At 38.1% G+C, this 22,678-nt stretch overlaps 1 protein-coding gene across 1 annotated transcript in view; it reads right to left on the bottom strand.

Annotated features, from left to right (window-relative positions):
* Positions 1-18,521, bottom strand: part of vat1 (vesicle amine transport 1) — a 44,914-nt gene extending 26,393 nt beyond the window's left edge. The window contains exons 1-2 of the mRNA XM_052138800.1: positions 17,804-18,521; positions 8,332-8,539 (exon numbers count right to left, since the gene is read on the bottom strand). Coding sequence (XP_051994760.1) covers positions 8,332-8,539; positions 17,804-18,247 — 652 coding nt within the window. The 5' untranslated portion in view covers positions 18,248-18,521. The remainder of the gene's footprint in view (positions 1-8,331; positions 8,540-17,803) is intronic.
* Between the last annotated feature and the right edge of the window lie 4,157 nt (positions 18,522-22,678).

Below are 22,678 nucleotides of genomic sequence, written 5' to 3'. Positions count from 1 at the left end.
CTAGTGGGCTGGTCATTTTTGACCGAGAACACAAAAGGTGTCAGCAAAAATTAACACAAGGGTTAAACACTTCTCTACTGCTTTCTCGCAATACTGCAAACCATGCAGCTTTGAAGTTTGTATTCACTGCATCAAGCTAAGGAGGTCAATCTGTGACATTTAGATCCTCTTTTTGAAACATTTAAAGCTCTGTAAGTCAGGTCAGAGTACACCAAACTTGAACCTTGGTACGCAGCAAAAGACAAAACTTCAATGCAAATGCTTACGTTCCTACTTTCTCACATTAGCATGCAAATCAATGGAACGGAGTGGAACATTCATTGTAGTTTGACCTCACTTGTATAACTTTGCATTGTTTTGGCAACACTAATTAATTCATAAAAATAATGCATATTTAAATTAAACTGATCAATTCAACTGAGGAATGAGAGAGAGACAATGGACAAAGAATCTGTAGCTACATAAGCAAATTCTCAGTTTAATTACATTTCTTGTGCTCAGGATTACCTTGCATTGTTTATTTGAGAAAATGAAGAGCAATGTTCATCTAATCAGGTAATTGTACACAAGTGTGTATGAGGACACACACACACACACACACACACACACACACAGCCACAACAATATTACCCTCCCAGTATTACCCTCTAGCGAGAGGGAATTTTCCCCAAAACACTGAGGAATTCTGCAGATTCCCAACATAAATGCGCTCGGCCCACACCCTTAGTGCAAATAGAGGACAAGGAGAGTGTGAGAGAAAGACTTCTTTTACTGCAAGTCGTTTAGCAGGATTCAAGGTGGGGATTGTGAATTTGCGTTAATACATTAACAGCTTCTCTTACCTGAATCTTTAATTGATCTCAAATCAGCAAAAAGGCAGGACTTCAGCAAAACAAGTACAACAGCCAGTGATTGGTCAATTTAATTTGTCACACAGCAATACGACAAATGGTGCAGTAGTTGAGGTGCTATGTCAGAATACAATTTTTGAATTGCTATTCCTTGTCGCACAAACATGCCTCTTTCTAGGAAGGAACAATTAACATCGGGCTATTACTGAGGAAAATGGGTGGTAAACAGAATTTTATTTAAAATTAGATGTTTGCTAAATGTTAAATTTAGCTAAGTGGTAATGACGCTGGCTACCACCCTGGAGTTCGCTAGTTCCAATCCCAGGGCATGCTGATTGACTCCAGCCAGGTCTCCCAAGCAACCAAATTGAAGTTACATGGGGTAACCTCCTCGTGGTCGCTATAATGTGGTTCGTTCTCGGTGAGGCACGTGGAGAGTTGAGTGTGGATGCCGCGGTGGATGGCGTGAAGGCTCTGTGGCAACGTACTCAAGCCACGTGATAAGATGCGTATGTTGACGTCTCAGACACGGAGCCAGCTGGGATTCGTCCTCCACCATCTGAATTGAGGCACTATGCGACCACAAGGACTTAAAAGCGCATTTGGAATTCCAAATTGGGTGAAAAAGACTCAATCTGCATTATTTTGTTGACTAGTCCCTCCTTTTCTGAGCCACAGCTCATATATGTGCCAAAATTGTATTTTGAGTATGCAAAATGATATTTGAGCACACAAAAATGTTTTTCATGCACAAGATGATATTTTGAGCACACAAATACATTATTTTGTACACGCTTTAACCCAGTTTTGTAAAGCAATGTATCTTCTTGCAAAGATTAATAAATTTTTTACATGTGTAAGATCTCACTCGTTCTCTCTCCTTGTATGCCCGCTGCGTGCGCGCGGAACTTTAGACTGCTTGTTTGCTTTTCCAACAAGTCCTGCGTGAGGATTGGCTATTAAACCCTGCTTACAAGCGTACTGTGATTGGACAGTTGAGGTAGCTACAGCAACCATGAACATCTCAGTATATACATGTAGCAGAAGAGCCAACAGGCACAATGCGCAAAGTTCAGTACACACTTTATATACTGTATGCAGTTATTACAAAAGATAATTACCCCATGGATTATAGACATACCAGGAATACTGTAAAGCTTAAATTACTGTAATGCAAGTTTTTCAAAATATATTAGCCTGGGATCATGCAATGCTAAGGATTTCTTTCCATTTTTTATTTTACTTTTTGCATTGAGGTTCAATGTACTGTACATTTAATTTACCCAAGAATATGACAGGAGACATAATTTGGCTCTTTTTCTTTTCTTCTATTTCTTCTCACTAATGGGTTGTGATAGAACATCATAAAAACAGCATACTGAAAATTTCAGTATATCCCCACAGCTTTGAAAGGCAAACAAACAGCTTTTTGAATTTATTATCAAGAATAGAATGTTAATTTAGGCAATATTTATAATATACATACAATTAATAATATGCAAAGCTGTTGGAAACTTAGAGGACACACTAAAGGTGGTGGACAAAATAATGTTTATTAAAGAAACTAGTATTTCATGTAATAATAACAAAAGAATAAAGGTTCAGTGGTTGCCCATCCATGGTAGACTGCAATCTGGTCACATTTATTTTTAATAAACCGCTCTCTCAGAATATCATTTGGGATAGATAGAAGTCAAATTAAGTTCCCCAGAACTATGCTATTACATTAGTCTTAAAGAATTTTACACATGGGAGAGATTAAATTAATATAACTTCAGATGAAAGTGGTAGCCAACATGGCCAAACTAGTAGCTACGTAAGTAACTTGGTAACCTAGATAACCAAATACTAGCCAAGAGAGCTAGCTAGCTAGAAAACACTAGGCAGTGAACAGACTAAAAATAATATTTCATAAAAGGTTCATTACAACAGTTAAGTCAACAAAAGAGCTGCTTTCATGTAGTCATAGTGCGTTATACATTTCCTTTCTTGAAAACAAACCATCCTATGGAAGGATATTCCGGACATTATTCAAAAGGAACTGCAAATTGTATTTGCAATTGCGTTTTCAATTTGTGGACGCATAAAATGTGACATAATCCAAACGCAATTGCAAATCGCGCATTACCGTTTGCATTTTCGTTTAAGCGAACGCACAGTGACTGCCAGATTTCAAATGGAAAAGCAAAGTCCGTTTGCAACTGTGTTTCCCATATCTTACGAGTTTTGGCCCTGTCATATTTAAATAGCAATTTCAATTACCATGTCTGCTTTTTCACTTTCTCAGCGTCGCGTATGTAGCCAGCCAAAACTCAAGTGGAATACTAATTCCCTTAGTATTTCCATTGATGCCTTACACGGAAACCTGTCAATCAGGGTCAAGGGTGGGATTATGCTATGGGGCGTGTTTGTCTTGGGAAGAGACCACTCACAGTCGACGGTCAAGATCAAATAAACCAGCGTCTGTTCAGGGCATCACCTCTTTATTTATTTTGTATTTATTTTAATGTTTATTTGACAGGGACAAATGCATAGAACATTGCTTTATAAAGAATACAAAGTAGATGCCACGCATACATGCATACATGTGCATATGTCTGTGCGTGCTCACATATGCAACATTATGTTTGTATGCATTGTGTTATGTCCTGTACAGTCAGTGTTCACAAAGTTGTTTCAGTTTCAGCCATTGCTTTAAATGTGTATTAAAAACCTTGAAGTCTGTCAATGTTTTAATTTCAGATGCATTCCACAAATGTATGTCTCTTACTGAAAATGGTGTCTGACCAAATGTTGTTCTACGTTTTGCGGCTATAGTTTCCACTTATTGTGCCTCTAGTTCTTATTCCGCTCTTTTGTTTATGTACTAGTTGACAGCATATTTCTGGTGCAACGTTGTTCACACACTTAAAAAATTAGTTTTAAAAAAGAAAAATTTACAAAACTGTCAAAACTCAAGATATTATGCTTCCTTAGAATTATGCAGTGATGCCATCTTACAGATTTCTGGTCAATTACTTTTAATGCTTGTTTATATAATGACTCTTGACCGTCGACTGTGAGTGACGTCACTTCCCAAGACAAACACACCCCATAGCATAATCCCACCCTTGACCCTGATTGACAGGTTTCCGTGTAAGGCGTCAATGGAAATACTAAGGGAATTAGTATTCCACTTGAGTTTTGGCTGGCTACATACGCGACGCTGAGAAAGTGAAAAAGCAGACATGGTAATTGAAATTGCTATTTAAATATGACAGGGCCAAAACTCGTAAGATATGGGAAACACAGTTGCAAACGGACTTTGCTTTTCCATTTGAAATCTGGCAGTCACTGTGCGTTCGCTTAAACGAAAATGCAAACGGTAATGCGCGATTTGCAATTGCGTTTGGATTATGTCACATTTTATGCGTCCACAAATTGAAAACGCAATTGCAAATACAATTTGCAGTTCCTTTTGAATAATGTCCGGAAAATCATTCCATACCATCCCCTTCTCCACTTCCTCTTGTTTTTATTAGCAGTATGATCTGTGGTAGCCAGCTAATCAAAAATTACCACCTCATCTCTGACTGGCTGAAATTCTGGCACATTATAATGCCGAGACCTTGTTGTGCAAACAAACATTCAAAGCTATGAGCGCATGCAGTGTTGGCAGGAGAGAGCGAGTGATGTTGCACATGCAAAAAACATTGGAGTTACATACATTTCAGAATTCTGTGCAAATTCACATTCAAATAAACTTTATTCAAGTGTAAAATAGATTTTTGTTTTCTCAAAGTGTATTAATCTTTGCCAGATGGTACATTGCTTTACCAAATTTAGCTCACACGTATGCAAAATACCTTTTTGTGCACTCAATAAAATCTTGCATGCTCAAAATAAAATTGTGCGCGCAGATTTGTGACACACAACTCCATATCAAGCCCGCCAGCAACATTGGCTAAACCAATAGAATTATTTTGGAGTTTGTCGATCTGTTTATAGAACCAATAGAAGACAGGAAATTTCTGGGATTGTTTTGAAAACCGGGATCATTTCTGCATCTACATTTGTTGACAATTGGGATGCAAAAATTACAAATTTCAACTAACTCTATAATCTTAAATTGCCAAAATCCATGTTTGACTCCATATGAAGGGGTAAGGATAGTAGCTTCTCTGTGAAACTCAGAGGAAACACATTTAAAATTTACAGTGAATTAAAAACAAAACATCCTTTGCCCTGCGATACTGAGGGCTTCCTGAGCACAACACACATAGATACACAAACACGTGCACTCCAGCATTCACACACACCCACACTAGAAACACGCAGCATAACAACAGTTTATTCATCCGTGACTGTCTATGGTATTGACCATCTCCGTCTCAAAGATGACAGACCATCAATTTCTTTTGGCTTTGGTTTGAATTCTTTGCAAATGTCTGGGACTACTTGCACTCCTCCATGTTTTGTTTTAATAAAACTTTGTCTCACTTTCTTTATAGGTGTGGTAGTTGAGAAGCTTTCAAGCTGTTTGAGAATTCTGGATTATGCAACTCTCTGGTGTTTCCTTCCAGCCAAAGCCACACACACAAAATATATGAGAATATTTTTTTAAAAACTGACATACCCAATCAAGTATTTGAAGATTTTTAAAACAATTACTGGTTGTATTCAAAAGGAGACATATATACTTTGTCACTCACCAGCCCACAGAAACTAATGCAGCAAACCATCTAATATACTTTTCAACAAGTGCGCCTGACATTTCATGCACCTCGACAGAAGTCCTGTAATAACTTTTCACAAAAGCCATTTTTAAAATCAGCTAATGCAGCAACATTTTTCTGCTGGGGTGCTTTATACAACAACAACAAAAAAAATTCTGATCTCTAAAGATAAGAAATAAAGCTGCAAGCGGAAAAGGGTAAAGCACCGAGTTCAGTTTGCTGTAGCTGCTGCATCAGCTAAATGGTTTTGAATAACAAACACATTTGATAGCTTTTCTCCTGCATGGTCTAAAGACTAATTGGAGCCAAATTTTATGAAAATTGGACACCATTTGTAAATTGTAAGAGTAGCAAAATTAGATAGTTTGCTAGGGGACACTGTACCCAAACCGCTAAGAAAACCTTAGGATATGGCAACAGGTGTAGCAGTCACGGGGAACATCTCTGCACTGTTTAAAAAGGTGACTTTTGTCCACCGCACTTTTCAAAGAAAAAAACCCATACAGAGTCCAAATGGCGGATTTGTATACAGTATTCTTTGCATTTTGTTACTTTGGGCTGATTGAGCGACTATCCAGCCAATCACAGGTAATTTTTATGACAGTCTAATCAACACAGCTCAGTTCATTTCTACAAAGTTGCTTTTAACAATGCTCATTTATCCATGTTTTTTTTTTAAATCAGCATTGATGTTGATCTAAATTAATAATCTTGAGATGAGTAACACGAGTTATTTTTCGGTATATAGTTCTTGATTGGGAGCATTACGTGAAAATCACTGCAAAAAAAATAAATATATAAAAAAGGACAATCCTTATTATCAGCGCCGGAGTCTTCCAAAGTTATTCGTTTCACATTATGTTTGTGAGGTAATAGTTGGATTGATTGTTTTTACCAATTTAAGCAGATTACTAGATCTGTGTTAAATATGTAAAGCTATTTTTAATATCAGCTCCTGTTTTTTTCTACTGCTCCATGTTGGTGTGCAGTTGACAAAATGTATGAAAAAGAGATAGATCTGCTGTGTTCTTAGAAGTTTGTGTGAGGGGTGTGTGGGGTCATCCACAATGCTGGTTGCTTTGCGGATGCAGTGTTTTTTGTAAATGTCTTTGATGGAGGGAAGACAAACCTTGTAAAAAATGTATTTGTTGAACTAAACATGACCCAAACACAATTAAAGGGGCATTTTTAATAGTGGAAGGCTATTTCTCAATTTGTGAAGGGGTTTCAAACTCAAAACCTCTCCACAAACTTCGCTCTTTGCTCAAAAAGTACTTTCAATGCATTAATTTTCAGTGAGAGCACAGCGACTTCCGGCGACATATTTAAAATGGTAGCCTTTTGTAGTTTAATAATCACTTTGGGTCACGTATCGGCTGGCTTTTCTGGAGTGGGAAGCTGCCATCATCACATCAGAAAAGCTTCAAAATAAAAGCTCAATAATAAATAATAATACTAATAATAAATAGTCATTGTATTATTTTTAAGCAATATCTCACCTGTGATGCTCAGTAATGCAGCACTTTATTTGATAAAAATAATACAATGTCATGTTGAAAACAAATTGTTATACTTTCAGTTGATTAAAATTAATTAAAACACCATTTTGATGATAAAATTGAAAAACTGCTGATAAGGAGTTCTGAAAAAAATGCCAGTTATTGGACTCTGTACCAAACAAGTGTCTGCTGCCATGGACAATGACACTTTTGACCTGTTAATCATTTTGCAAATTTTCATATAGTTGCAGTGAATTATTGAGACTTACTGCCATTTTTAAGACATGTTGTTCATAACAGTTGTCAGTTGAGGGCGCTCTTTTGCTGCTGTTGTTTTAACCATTTCTGCACAAAAGTGTGCAGGGTTTTGGAAAGAGTCGGTGTAGCTAAACCAACGGCTCCATCTCGTGGAAGTAGAACAGCTAAAATAGTTTACAGCACAAAAAAAAAAAAAGTGTCCACGTCGCAATCATGATTAATTGCGCAGCCCTAGCTCAATATACTGATACCGCAGACATTTGGCAATTTGCCTGAAATGTACTCTAGTAATTTACTAGAAATGTAAATTAGTTAAATACAACATAGCAGACCTTCATGAGCAAAAAGTCAGCTACTACTGACAGCGAATCATCATCTAGGATCAATCATCCAAAGATCAAAGTCTTAAAACATAACCAGAGGACAGTCTACACTTTCAGCAGAACATAGTCTAAACATTTATAAATTAAACGGCTGCTAAGGGAATCAGACAATTTAATTTATTTATAAGAACCTACAGGAATATTATCAAATATTCAACACTCACATCTGTACTTCCAGTATCTCCCAAAGTTAATTATTCAGAGAGCAGAGATTCCTAACACACCCCACACACATACATGCACCTGCACAGTGCATTCCGTGTACAAGATCCCTTGGGGAGGAAACTTGGCTACAGTTTTCTGCAGTTGCAACAAGAGGCTCGCTGATCCCTTCACACACACACACACACACACACACACACACACACACACACACACACTGAGCGCAAGAGTATATTTTAAACATAACTGTGGTCTCTCGTTGATATAAAAGCCCCAGGGTTCCCTTTTACAAGCTGCAAGCATACGCACAAACACTTACACCTGCAAATGATGTGTCCATTGTGACTTAGGCTTGTGAAAATATAACTGCATTAGGTTGCATATAATCAAATGCAAATATAAGTTATGAAGCCTGTAATAGATTTCCATAATCTACCCCCACCCCACACACACACACACTTACCTGCTGCCATATGGATGAGTACACTCTGGTTTGGACGCAGGTTCCCAAAATCGAAGAGCATCAAGTAGGCAGTGATGTAATTGACCGGAAGTGCTGCTGCCTCCTCGAAGCTCATACCCTCGGGCATCAGGAAAGTGTGTGTGGCTGCAGTCACCACCACTTCCTGCCACAGACCACTCCGATTGAGAACTACAACCTTATCACCCACCTACAGATGAGAAAAGAGAGAGATCAGCTAAGGGAAAGTCTGAAAAACACATCAGGAATGTTTCTGTAACATGCCTTTCAGTTTTAAATTAGTAGTTCACTCAAAAAACGAAAATCTTGTATAAATGTATCCAAGCTCAGCAGGCATCAGAAAATAGTGCATACAAATTGTGCCCTTTATTTCAAGTGTTCTGAGGCTATATGATAACTTCGTGTGAGGGACATACTAAAATTGGAGTTGTTTTTCACTGAAAATGTTGCCTGTATGCTGTTGTCAACATTCACTCTTATTGTATGGAAAAGAATAGCTTTGTCGTTGAAGAAAGCAATTCGGGTTTGTAACGATTTGAGGGTGAGTAAATAACATTTTTATTTTTAGTGGACAATTTCTTAAAACATTTTACTCCAGTCACCATAGTAGCTCAATAACAATCCGGAGCATAAATGTTCAGTAAATATATTCAGAATACATAACCGAAGATTTGATCATGACCATAAAATCTCTACAATGATGATTTGTTCATTAGCTATTAGCTTAGCATTTTTTGGCAAGAAGATATCACAGCTGGACAAATCTGGGGGTTCTCTTGTGTATGTTGTGTTATTATCTTTCAAGACAGTTGGCATACCTCAGAAAATACTTGAACCTGTAGTTTCTGTTGGCCATCTGGACAGTTTCTTTAATCTTTGGGCAGATAAATGTGTTTCATTTGGGGTTGGTTAAGAATATCGCCTTGGAGTCCCATTCTGACACACACACACACACACACACACACACACACACACACACACACACACACACACACACACACACACACAAAAACTAATCGAGCAGACTTCCACAACTTCCTCTGCATGTTCGAGTCCATTTATCTCCTTGTTCCAAATACACACAAATGTGTGTTTTTTTTTACTAAGTAATAGAAGACTTATCAACAACATCAGCTTGTTTAAAGTTGCTCTTCGTAACATTATGCTGTCTAGTGACATCTGTGGTCATAAGCTATTTTCATTGTACTACAATTTTCAATTTAAGATGTTAAACTTTTTTTTTTTATTTATTTATTTATTTTTTACATTAAACGTCACAGTAACTTAACCGGACAACGTAGATACATCGTGATCGGTTAACACACGAGTAACGTTCGATTCATAAAAGCATGACAAGCAATATAAGCTTCAACAACCCTACCAGAAAACACTCAAGCATTATAGCAGTTAAACAACTTCGACAAATTTATTTCAGATAAACATACATCTAGACTGCAATGATGCTGTCCTGAACTGTGTGTGTGTTGAACTGAGCAGAGACAGTCGGCACTTCTTTCCAGTTTATGGACATGATGTATTGACGCAAGGATGAATGTCATAAGCCAACGATTTTGCGCCAAATTGAACCTGACTGCTCAAAATACAAATAATGTTTATAGGCTTACAGTAGTTAATAGTTGTAAGGCAAGGACATTTTGAACACAGACTATGCATATACTTGATCAATAATTACATGTTCATTTTTAACCACAAAAATCTTACATAGTGCAGCTTCAAAGTTAGCATTCATGTCCACTGCACAAATGGTACAGGAGTTCAAGCCTTAGTATTATACTTCTGGTTAGGTGTTTGTCCAAATCCTCATGTATAATCAAAAGCAAGTGCTACTAATGAATACTTTTAAGCTGAAGTGTGGAATTTCTGTGCCACAAGCATCACCAAAAAGAAGGGCAAAAATACCTATGTGGGACATCCTAAAACACTTGACATGAAAAACGCTTTACGTGGCTCAATGTGCTAAAACAGTGATATTTGAAGAACAAATTCATTACACCTTATTATGTATACTATACACACAGGCAAGCAGATGAGGATTTATAACTGTAAACAATCCAAACCACACAAGAGGCTTTTATTTTGAAATGGCATATAAACGGAGCATTGGAATAGAGCCAAGTACAAGTATTCGTCAAATGAAGCATTTTATTGCCAATATACTCACCAGATGAATATTTTTGTATATAATAAACTAATTTAGAAAAAAAAAAAAAACAAATAAAAAAAAATAATCATTTGTGTATTCACATAATTTAAAATGCACACAGTTGCTTCCAAATCAATTTAATGAGCTCACCAAGAGACAAAAATGCAATGTTCCGATATAACTGAAATATAACCAAATGAATTGGAATCGAAATTAGAATTGTTGCGTAATAGAATCAAATAATAATATTGTGATGTATAGCAATATATTGTACTGTGATATGTGTTTTGCAATACTAATCGTATCATGAGGTTCCAGATAATACCCAGCCCTAATATAGTATACATCAAAAAGGTGCATACTAAATTTGGTCTTCCAATATCGGTGTATAATACATTAAGCCACGTTAAGTGTTTTACACTGTAAGCTTTTTAGAATGTCCCCGTTTTCTTTCAATCCAAATTGCAAATGTAATTTATGCAACAAAAAAAAAAATAGTTATCAGAATTATTGAATAAAAGCAGCACTTCTTTCACATGCGTTTACAATAAAAATATCATCACTTCTGGGGAAATTAACACAAAATAGAAATAAACGGAAGTTGAAGCCATTGTGGCTTTTTTTCTTCTTCTCACCTTTTTCTCCCTAATGTGCTCCAAGTCCTTGTGGTGGCATAGTGACTTTGTTGCTCTTGGATTAAATTTTATAACTTTGTGCAAAATGCTCTGACAAACGTCATGTTTGCTAGTGTTTAGCAGCAGATGCCTTATACTTGGGAGAGAAGGGAGTGTCAGACACTTCTGGGAGGTAATCGTAGCAAATAATTTTGATGGCAAGCATTTCAGAACAACTTAGATGATATTGATGCGATTCTCGGAGCAAATTAGGTATTCACATAACTTTTTTTGATTTGCATCCATCTTGCACTTCTATATGAATATATTTGCTAAATGTGATTTTTAATTTATGTTCAAGTCTTCTTACGTAACACAAGAATATATGTATTTAATGCACATTTTATAGACTCATTTCCCAACTTGGGGTTTCCATTCAGCATATTTTTATTAAAAATTCACATTTGAATTTTGTCTTCCATTTGCAAGATAAATAGAAGGTATCTCCATTGTTGGGCTGGTCTGGATGCTCAAACAAATGAAGCAATGTTTTCATAGAGCCACAGTGTTTATAATATTCAGCAGAATCAACCTTTGTATTGGCTTAGTTGTCACTGCATTTTAAGATGGGATGGTATTTTAACATCTCAAAAAAATACCCACTTCACTTTTAAGCTGTGCTTGATATGCATGAAGGTAGTAACACAAACTAATACAAACTTTGTAATGCTCAAACAAAAACACTTCTAATGTTCCATCCTCCAGATGTGCGTTTTCTCAATCAGTAGTATCATATACATTCCACTTCCTTCACCAATCTTTCTCTCCATCAATTCTTTTAATTTCCCATCTCCTGCCTCTCTTCACCACTTTCTCCCCCCTCCATCCCTCTTTATTTCTAAAAGATCAGTTCCTCTCATCGGGGGGTAGGCAGATCCTTTAGCTTTAATGAGCTTGAGAGAAGACGACACACACAAATGTCAGAAAAGCACCTATTCCTTTATGTCTCGTTTTCTAAGGACAAAAACGATCATTGTAACTTCAGGAACCACACAAACAGACACACACACACACACAGATGCTTTGCCCAAAAATAACTGCAAACACACTCATTTATCCTGCATTTCCTTCACAGTCAGGAAGACAAACACAGTCTAATAGGCCCTAGGGACACATGGGCATCTTTGTCTATACTGTCCAATAAGAGTGAGGGACTACTCCCAAACCAATACGTTTGTGTCCCAGTTCATCTCTCCCTTCTTCATGTCTCGGTCTTGCTTTCTGCAGTCCATCTCTGCCATTTCTCTTCCCCCTCCTCCTTTAATTGGAAGCTCTGCACATCAGAGACCAATGGACATTAAAGTCTTGACCAGGATACATGATGATGACTTACCAGATGGGGAAATCTGCCCTCTCCCCCTCTATCTCTCTCTCCCGCTGACACACACAACAACAGACTTGCAAAACAAACGAGTCACACTTGTGTCACAAACTTATACTTTGTATTCTAAACTTGTTAATCATTCACACACAAACACACTTTTCAGCTGAGATAGCAAAGATCAAGGCCAGCTGAATGTCGTAAGATATTATTCACTTGGCTGCTCCTTGCGGAGTCTCTCCTGTCGCTTCTTTTCCTGTTTGCATGCACGTGTACGCATGCACGTGTACACACACACACTTAAGGGCAAAGTGGTCTCGCATAGCCAGGCTTTTGACTATCAGAATAAAGCCCGGTCCAATTTGCAGCTTATTCAGACCAAGAAATGACCACTTAGACAGGAAGTCTAACCAAGAAGACTCGACATTCATTTTGCTTTGTGTGAGTGTTATGGTATCATCCGTTATAATGGCATACTATATTTTGCATTTAAGGGAGGGTTTATCTGAAATAGTGAATACCACAATAGACCAGCATGAAAAAAATACTTGCAATACAATTGCACAGTAGAGTCGGTCTGTGACTAGATGTACAGAAAACACAATCAGCATGACTAGTGAATGACTAGTGAATGACTCTTCTGAGCTGGCTCTTTAAGCAAAAAATACCTACATCAGTGCGAGCAGTAACAGAATTATTCTTGCTCACTTGCAGGCAATGACTTTCACCATGTTTAACTTGAATGAAATAAGAACAGTTATGGTATTATGTAATGTTATACTTAAGGCTTGTGATACTGAAATCAGGAAGTGCAGTTACTTTGTTTGACAATGCGTCATTAAAAGATACACATGAGTTTTGTTGTTAACAGTGGAATCTTATATAATAAATAGATATACAATAAATGAATGCAAGATGCTTTTTTCATTTATAAGTCATTAGGATAAATTATTGGATTGCATTTATGCCTCTAAAAAGTCTGTTTAATACATTTATTTCTGATTTGTTATATCTGCTCTGTTATAATAAATCTTATAATTTGGCAAAAGGCTGCTGAGGGCAGGAAGTGCAATTTTATTTCCATAAATTCTTCCTCAAAAGTGCTAAAAAGTTTGGATTTTGGAACGGTTATTGGAACCGTTAAGGAACCATAATCATTCAAATTACTTACGATTCCCACCCCTAGTAAACAGGAATACCATCTGAGACTAAAGGATAAAGGCTCATGCAATATGTCTAGCAGCAAATGTCCAACTATGTTGCTGTGGAAATGAGTATCATTCTACTCCATAACTTCTCTGATTTTGTCGATTTGATCTGTTTGTTTTGTAAGGGATGAAAGTCACCAGAGAGTTAAGGCTCTGGGCAGCTGACACAAAGGGCACCATCTCCAAATCCATTGTAGGTGTGGAGAGATATTGAGATCACATTCCTGTTTATTACCACTGTGCCTTTGAGCAAGACAATCAACCCTAGTCTGTGTGTGTGTGTGTTGGGGGGGATAGTATCCTTGCAGTTACAGTGCTGTTGCTTTAGATGAAAGCATACATATAGTAAGGAAGAAAAAAAAAAAAAAAAAAAAACCTAATACATATGCTGTATGGATTCTGTTGTTATCCGTTAGTAATATCCATTCTGTATTTAAACAAAAGAGCTGACCATTTTGTAGGCAATATAGTTTACAAGTTCATACAGATAAGACAGGATTCTATAAAAAAAAATAAAAATAAAAAAAAGACCTTTATTATTATTTATAAGGACGGTCAAATAATAACATTTTTAGTCAATGCCAATTAATCAATATGGCAATTAATTAATTGAATTAAATCGCAAAAAAATCTTTATTTGCAGAGAAAGGCCCCCCCAAATAAAAATGATAAAATATATAATGCTGAAATAAATAATTGTTATATTCGTTAAATTTTCTATTTATAATTAAGATAATCAAATACACTTTACATTATTTTGGCAGACAAGTGAAGCACTGATTAGACAATACAAAAAGTTGCTTTCGAATGTAATATCCGGTTTCCTTTCATATCACTGAACAAGCCTACCATTGGCCATTGGTCCACTCCATTGTGTAGAAAATCTGTCTGAGATCGACTTATTGTAAAGGCTTAATTTGCATCCATGTCCATTCATCAGATGGACGCTTTCAGAACATCTCACTTTGGACAACATTTTTAGCACACCATCTCGTGAGGGGGAGGTCGTGAGGGTTAAATAATTGATTCTGTATGTATATGTTTGGCTGTTCTTTATTTAATAGATTAATCAATTAAATTGGCCAAAAAAAAAATTATTGGATGAAACAGATGGTTTCGACTCTTAATTATGATTGGAATGGCTATGTTCTAATTAATTGAAAAATGTAGATAAATGCAGACTATGTGGAGACAGGTGTGCATTAACTCTTGCATGGTAACCATAAACATCCCACAGTTAGGCTGATGAACACCCCTGTTCTGTGGGAAAATCACTGTAATACACAGCCTCTTCTGACTGTTATTTTGACTGGTCACCATTTGTTCTAAATTGCTCATTTTTATTTTATTTTTACCCATTTATTTTTGCCTGTTTTTATGACTTCTAATAACTAAAATTTTGTATATTTTTTATGAAACTATGCTTAGTCACTTTATCCACTTCTGCTTTGTTTAAACCCTGCAATTGTAATTAGGTCATACTTTTATCATAATACTGGTGCTATTACATAACAGAGACTCTTCTGTTCTACTTCTGTTACCCCTTCTCTCTTTTAACATTGTGAAACTTTGTCACCCTTTCTAGTTCGTTTGTGACATTCTGGTATATTGAAACTTTTCTTTTTTTCATTTTCCCACAATGATACAACTCTAAATATGCTCATTCTTTTAGTACTAAAACATCTCAGACTTCAACTCACAAAACCATAAATCTTCTTTTATAGCCTAGTTAAACCGCTCTTAAATGAGAGTATCGCTACACTTGAAAAGACTTTGTGTTCCAGCATGTCAAATACTCCCCAAATCTCCTTTTTGTATATATTTCCTAGACCAGAAATGTTACAAAAGAACCAGATTCAACTAAAACGCCCCATGTCTCTGCTGTTCACTTTTACTGATATTCTCTATGTCGCTGTTTATCACAGACCTGTCAAATCACACACAGAGGGAGGGAGTAAGAGCGAGCGAGAAAGAGGAAATTCCAGGCTGACAATGTGGTCCAGAGGAAGATAATTGTGAACAGATGCATCTGATCCTTGTAGCAGAACTCTGATAAATAGTGTGTGTGTGTGTGTGTGTGTGTGGTGTGAGCAATAAGTATTATGAATTATTCATTATGAAAATGCTAATAAAAAAGGCAGAGAGCGGGCACAAGAGGTCAGTTTAGGCATAACATCTGTCAGGTCATGTGAGTGTGTGTCATGGTCTATAGCATCCACCTCTACAGCGCTCAAGAGTGTTTAGAGAGATGTTTGTAACATCGAAATAGTGCCATCTCTCCATTTCTTATTCCGGACATCATGATCAGCAAATTCCACTTCTCACATGCTCAAAACAACATCAGCTTCCCCAAAAACATAAAATCTCCAAATGTAAGAAGCAGAAATTGCTTGCTTGCTGACACGGTAAAACAGAGAGAAAGAGAGAGCGAGAAAGGGGTGGATGATGACATTTTTAATTCAATATAGGTGACAGACGAGGCTGAGGTAGGGCTGAACTATATCTTCCTCCTCTGCATCACCAACCAGCCAACGCCTTAGTGCTCTCCCTCTGTCTTTCTTTAATATTAAAGAAGTTATTAGGCAATTCTGTCATTATTTACAGCTCCTTATGTCGTTCCAAACCCTTACACAGAACTCCATCCTCAATTGGCATACACTTTCATTGCATTTTTTTGGCCATACAATGAAAGTGAGTGGTGACCGAGGTCGCTTAGATCTTTTATTTTCCATGGAAGAAAATCATATGGGTTTGGAACATGAGGTGGTTGGTTTTTTTTGCAAACTGTCCTGTTAAATTTGAATTTTCACAGTTTAAAGTGACTGGTGTTCATTAACTAGGTTTATTCTGTGTAAAACAAATATTAAATCCTTTCAACCAACTCCGGTGCCATGATGCGTTGCCATGGAGATCAGTGCACCGACCACCAGGCATGACTCATCGATTTGTTCATATGGAGCACATAGAAAGGCGTGAGTCAATCACTCCACGTCATACTAAGAATGCACTGCTTTTGATGAGCACTGTAACCCAAGTAAGGTTTAATTAACAGTGTTTAATCCAATGGAATCGTTCTGGCCAACTGTACAAAAAAGTCTGTTTCACCATACTAAGAAAATAGTGTTTCATTGGAATCATGCCTACACAAATAGGCGTTGACGTTAAGACAAGGGGGTGCCTTTCATTGTTGTTTGAAATGACAAAAGAGGAGAACAAAATCGGTCTTGAATGTTGTCAGAATATGTCGGTGTCACAATGCGCGCGATGCATATGACAAAAGGCGCGTGCGATTAGAAATGTTTCTCTCGCGCGCCTCGCCCTTTTTTCTGCTCGTGGAGAGTCTCTCCACGCGCCCACATGACACGGGGCATAAAGCGGCGACGGTTAAGAGAAAAATGTAGAAACCACTCCTTATGTACTTTTGCATGTCTGCAAGACTTAAATAATCCAGAGCTGTCCATCTCGGAGTGAAATAAAAGAGCTCGCGCAAGAGGGGCGGTGGTTCTACACTAAACGCGAGCGACGCGACGAGAACGCGGTCATTATAATTAGGAGAAATATATAGCTGCGTTGGTTATAAATGAAGCGTTCTAGTCGCGTTGCGTAGCTGTGGATGCGTTTTGTCGGGCAAACAGTCAATGTATCCATTGCAAAATCTTGATTTGATTACTTATAATTTACAACTTTACAGCTTATTATCATTAGCATTATTAATCGACTACCGTTAACAAACGGAGAAGGAGCGGAAGTTACTTTAGATTAGTAGGGCAAACTGGCAAAACGAGTGACAACGCCAAAGCAAATCTCGCTCTCCCGTGAACGTTTAGCGTTCCGGCACATTGCTCGTGTCAACGCGACAAGAGCTCCGGTGCTACCGGCGCCCCTCCCGCTCCTCTTTTGTCTCCCATGGAGGACAAGTGAGTTAATATGACAAGAGTCTGAGAATGAGCTGTCCGTTTGAATGACTGATTCAGCTTTGCACATGAACATTTGCTGAACAAATATATAACGGATGCAAAAATGAACAAATAAAAGATACACTTTAACCGTCACGTTGTAAGAATTACTCTTTCAAACAGTTACTCACTTTTCTGTCCGTCACGTCTTCTCCGACCTCCTCGACGATCCCGGAGCACTCCATGCCCGGAGTTACCGGCGGGGAGGGGAGCCGGTCGTACAGTCCCTGTCTCGCCATCAAATCGGCGAAGTTTAGCCCGCACATTTTCACGCGCACCATCACCTCGCCGCTCTTGAGCGCCGGTTTCCCCTTCTTCACCTGGAGCTTCACCTTATCATAGCCGCCGTAACCGGTGAGCACCAGTGCCCGGTAGCTGAAGGTGTCCTCCTCGGGTGCTTTCTCCGCGGCGGGCGCTGGGGTGGCGTCTGCGGCTGCGACGGCCTCGGTGGACGCACTGGAGGGAGGTGGGTCAGGTTTGCTCTCGGTTTTCGGGGACTCAGCGGGCGTCTTGGTCTCCTGCTGCTTCTGCTCTTCGGCGTTTTGCTGCTGGGCAGGTGCGTCTTCACCGGACATGGTCGGAATTTGTGTAGAGAACCTTTGAGCAGAAAAGCGTGGAGATTTGTGTTTGTTTTTCTGCCACGCGCACGCGGATGAAAGAGCGCTCACACAAAAGAACACAAAATATATGAACTGGTCACACAGTCCACGGTTTTCTCAGCCTTTGCAAAAGGATGCTGGAGCCTGAGAATGTGGAGGATAGGGAGACAGATAGAACGTAAGGGAGTGGAAGATGCCTCACGACGACTAGCGAGGGACCCGAGGCTCTGTCAACTATTGAGGAAAGGCGAGGCGTGGCGAGCTGCAAAGCCCGGAGAAATGGAGTCGTTGGGGGGCGGGGGGTAATGGATTGAAGAGTGCAATGAGTGAATGTGCGCCCTGATAGGCAGCTGTGCTGACTTCAATTTAGTAAATGCATTAAAGCTGTTTTTACTACTCAGCTGAAATTCTGACGAGAGAATGAGAGGAAGAGGAATTCTGGCCGAGTGTTATGCACTTTTAGAAATGAATCTTAAAACGTGCCCTTTTTAATCTGGTGCATCGTTGAAATGTATTGACATGTAACCAGGGTCGGCTCCACGGGGGGGCCCTGTCGGTGCCTGCCCCCACCCTCTGTGCACACACCTATTATATCGTTTGTGAAGATATGGATTTATCAACTGGAGTCATATGGATTATTTTTATGTTGAATTTATGCTTTCTTATATGCTTTCTTTATTATGCCTTCATAAATCTGGTCACCTTTCACTTGCATTGTATGGACCTACAGAGCTGAAGTATTGTTCTAAACATATACGCTTGTGTTCAGCAGAAAAAAGAAAGTCCTATTTTAAGAATTTTAATTTTTGGGTGATCTATCCCTTTAAATTCAAAGAAGAATGCATTAATCTATGCTGTTTGTTCGAATGTATGATTAATGTGTTTTAGGAATAAATATATTTGTCAAAAAATCAGCAAAATGTAGGCTATTTTTTTAATGTATCAACATCAATTTTGTTGTACGAATTTAATAAAATCCTCCCTCCACAACTATTATGTCTCCTCAGAGGTATTGGGTGAATTAGATTTATTTATTTTTTATTTAATGCATTTAAATTCTTTAGCATCAAGTTAATTACTTTTAAATGCATTACTTGCTTTACACATTTCTAATATAATTTTGCTTATGTAGAATACTTGTACAATATGAATTATTTTCTTTTGCACATTGAACAAGAAGATTCGTTGAGCAGAAAAACTAACTTTTCTATGAAAACTGTTTTAGAATGTAACTTAAAGCAGAAGTATGTAACTTATTAAAATACCTTCTACTATCCCAGCTTAATATTCAAAGACCATATAGTCCATTCAAATGTAAATTTTCTCAAAAACTGCAAACATTGGGGGCTTGTGTATCTCAGCGAGTATTGACACTGACTGCCACCCCTAGAGTCACGAGTTTGAATGCAGGGTGTGCTGAGTGACTCCAGCCAGGTCTCCTAAGCAACCAAATTGGCCCGGTTGCTAGGGAGGGTAGAGTCACATGGGGTAACCTCCTCATGGTTGCGATTAGTGTTCTCACTCTCAATGGGGCGTGTGGTAAGTTGCGCTTGGATCGCGGAGAATAGCATGCTCCTCACATGCGGAGTCTCCGTGGTGTCATGCACAATGAGCCACATGATAAGATGCGCAGATTGACTGTTTCAGAAGCGGAGGCTACCAATAGTATCCAGCTGCAGACCCGCAGCACCACCAGTTTCAGAACCCCAGCGCCAGAACCTGAAGTGAGGGGCGGAGCTTATGTTCTAAACCGAGTAGCGCCACCTAACGTTTTGGAGCGTAGTTTGCTTTTATTACAAACGAAACATCATACTTTATACGTATGTTATAATGATACATTAAGGTACAGTACAATAAGCATTTTAAAACATTGATCTTGTGTAATATAATTGTAAATAGTTATCGGTTTCATTGTATTATGAGAGTTACTTACTGATCATGATGGTGAAAAATAATGCTTGAAACTTATGGGCATTTTATATAAAATATACTTTATTTCACAAGAACATGTGCAGCATGCATTTTTCTTTATGTAAAATAAAACATGTCAAAAAACTAAAAAAGAGAGAAAATTCAGCATCATTTTAAAAGAAAAAATTTAAATATATACAACAAATGACCAATTCACCCCTAGGCCCATTTTATCATGACAATCCTGTATAAATTAAACTTAAAATGTATCAAATGAGGAATTCACTCTCAGGCCCATTTTGTCCTTACATTCTTGCAAAAATAACTCCATGTCATCCCTGAACACAAAATGAAATAGAAAGGGCTCTCTGGAAGCTTCTGACTGTTCCAGGAGATTGTTGCGGGCCTTTTCCTTGTCGTCTTCATTCATTCGAATGAAAAGAGGCTCTTCCACTGGACCCCTGAGCAGATGGCTGTTTGAATGGAGCCATTTCACAGCTTCTTTCATGTGCCGGATTATTGGGAGCTCCTTCATTACAGAATATTAAAGGAAAATGTGACTTTATAAATGTGACATATAAATGTATTATATGTTAAGAGATTATATATATATATATATATATATATATATATATATATATATATATATATATATATATATACACACACCACCTCACTGCTGCTAAGCGTAGCTTGTTCTTCACATGGAAGGGACTCTTGTAGGGTTTCTGCACTGGAATATATATATCTTGGTTAATTTAAAATTGATCAGAAGAGGGTGCAAATGTAACGGTGGGCTGGAGTAAATGTCCAGTATCTACCTTTCAGAGAAAACCCCAAAGTTCTCCAGAAGAATAAGAGCCCACCATCTCCGTATGTTTGGAAAGTCGCACTGGAAGACAAAAATAGAGAAATCTTGATATTTCAACTGCTACAACATCATAGAGGTCAATTACTTGAACTGGTAATACAGATGTAAAATCAAAGGGTGCTCCCAAGACAAGATGTAGAGCATACTGGAAAACAGTAAAAATGAAGGAACATTATCTCTGTAAACGTCAAATTAAAAAAATTCTTCCTTGTTCCCTATTTAACAACTTTAAAAAATTTAAATAAAAACACCACCACACCAATCATTGGTTTAATTATATCAAAACAATACCTCACCATCAACATGAAGACTCCACAGTCTACACCACCAATCTGTTGGGGGATATCCTAAAAAAAAAAAAAACATGAGTTTATTAAGGGTTTGAAAAAAAAAAACTGTAAACTGTCTCTGTGGCACTATTAAAATGCCTGTGTTTGTTCTGAGCGACCTGCTTAGACCCACCACAACAACATTACTTGAATAATGGTGAGTTGGGGGCAGGATCTCTGACTGTTTGAACGACTGCAGATGGGGGGTGTATTCAGAAAGCTGTTTTGAAAACATAGTTTATTTTTGCAAATCCATTCATTGGCGGTTGTGTTGCAGAAATGACATATTAGAATGACAAGTAAATCATAATGTGATAATCTCAACTAAACAATCTCATTACAAAAGAGCAGTGATTAGTAATTTGTTGTAAATTACTTTGAGTAAATTACCCAACAATGCTCCTCACACCATGAGTCTTTTATTTACAAAGATATATATACAGTGCATCCGGAAAGTATTCACAGTGATTCACTTTTTCCACATTTTCTTATGTTACAGCCTTATTCTAAAATTGATTCAGTTCATTATTTTCAATCAGAAAATCAGAAAAGACCAATCAGGCCTGTAAGGTGGAGTGGCCAAACGGAAGCCACTCCTCAGTAAAAGGCACATGACAGCCCACCTGGAGTTTGCCAAAAGGCACCTGAAGGACTCAGAACATGAGAAAAAAAAATTCTCTGGTCTGATGAAACAAAGATTGAACTCTTTGGCCTGAATGGTAAGCGTAATGTCTGGAGGAAACCTCATCACCTGGCCAATATCATCCCTACAGTGAAGCATGGTGGTGGCAGCATCATGCTGTGGGGATGTTTTTCAGCGGCAGGAACTGGGAGACTAGTCAGGATCGAAGGAAAGATGAATGCAGCAATTTACAGAGACATCCTTGATGAAAACCTGCTCCAGAGCGCTCTGGACCTCAGACTGGGGTGAAGGTTCATTTTCCAACAGGACAACGACCCTAAGCACACAGCCAAGATAACAAAGGAGTGGCTACGGGACAACTCTGTGAATGTCCTTGAGTGGCCCAGCCAGAGCCCAGACTTTAACCCAATTGAACATCTCTGGAGAGATCTGAAAATGGCTGTGCACCGACACTTCCCATCCAACCTGATGGAGCTTGAGAGGTCCTGCAAAGAAGAATGGGAGAAACTGCCCAAAAATAGGTGTGCCAAGCTTCATACACAAAAAGACTTGAGGCTGTAATTGGTGCCAAAGGTGCTTCAACAAAGTATTGAGCAAAGGCTGTGAGTAATTATGTACATGTGATTTTATTTACATTTATGCATTTGGCAGAC

Source organism: Xyrauchen texanus, chromosome 12, assembly GCF_025860055.1.
Source record: "Xyrauchen texanus isolate HMW12.3.18 chromosome 12, RBS_HiC_50CHRs, whole genome shotgun sequence".
Lineage (NCBI taxonomy): Eukaryota > Metazoa > Chordata > Actinopteri > Cypriniformes > Catostomidae > Xyrauchen > Xyrauchen texanus.
This window is presented reverse-complemented; position numbering and strand designations above follow the sequence as displayed.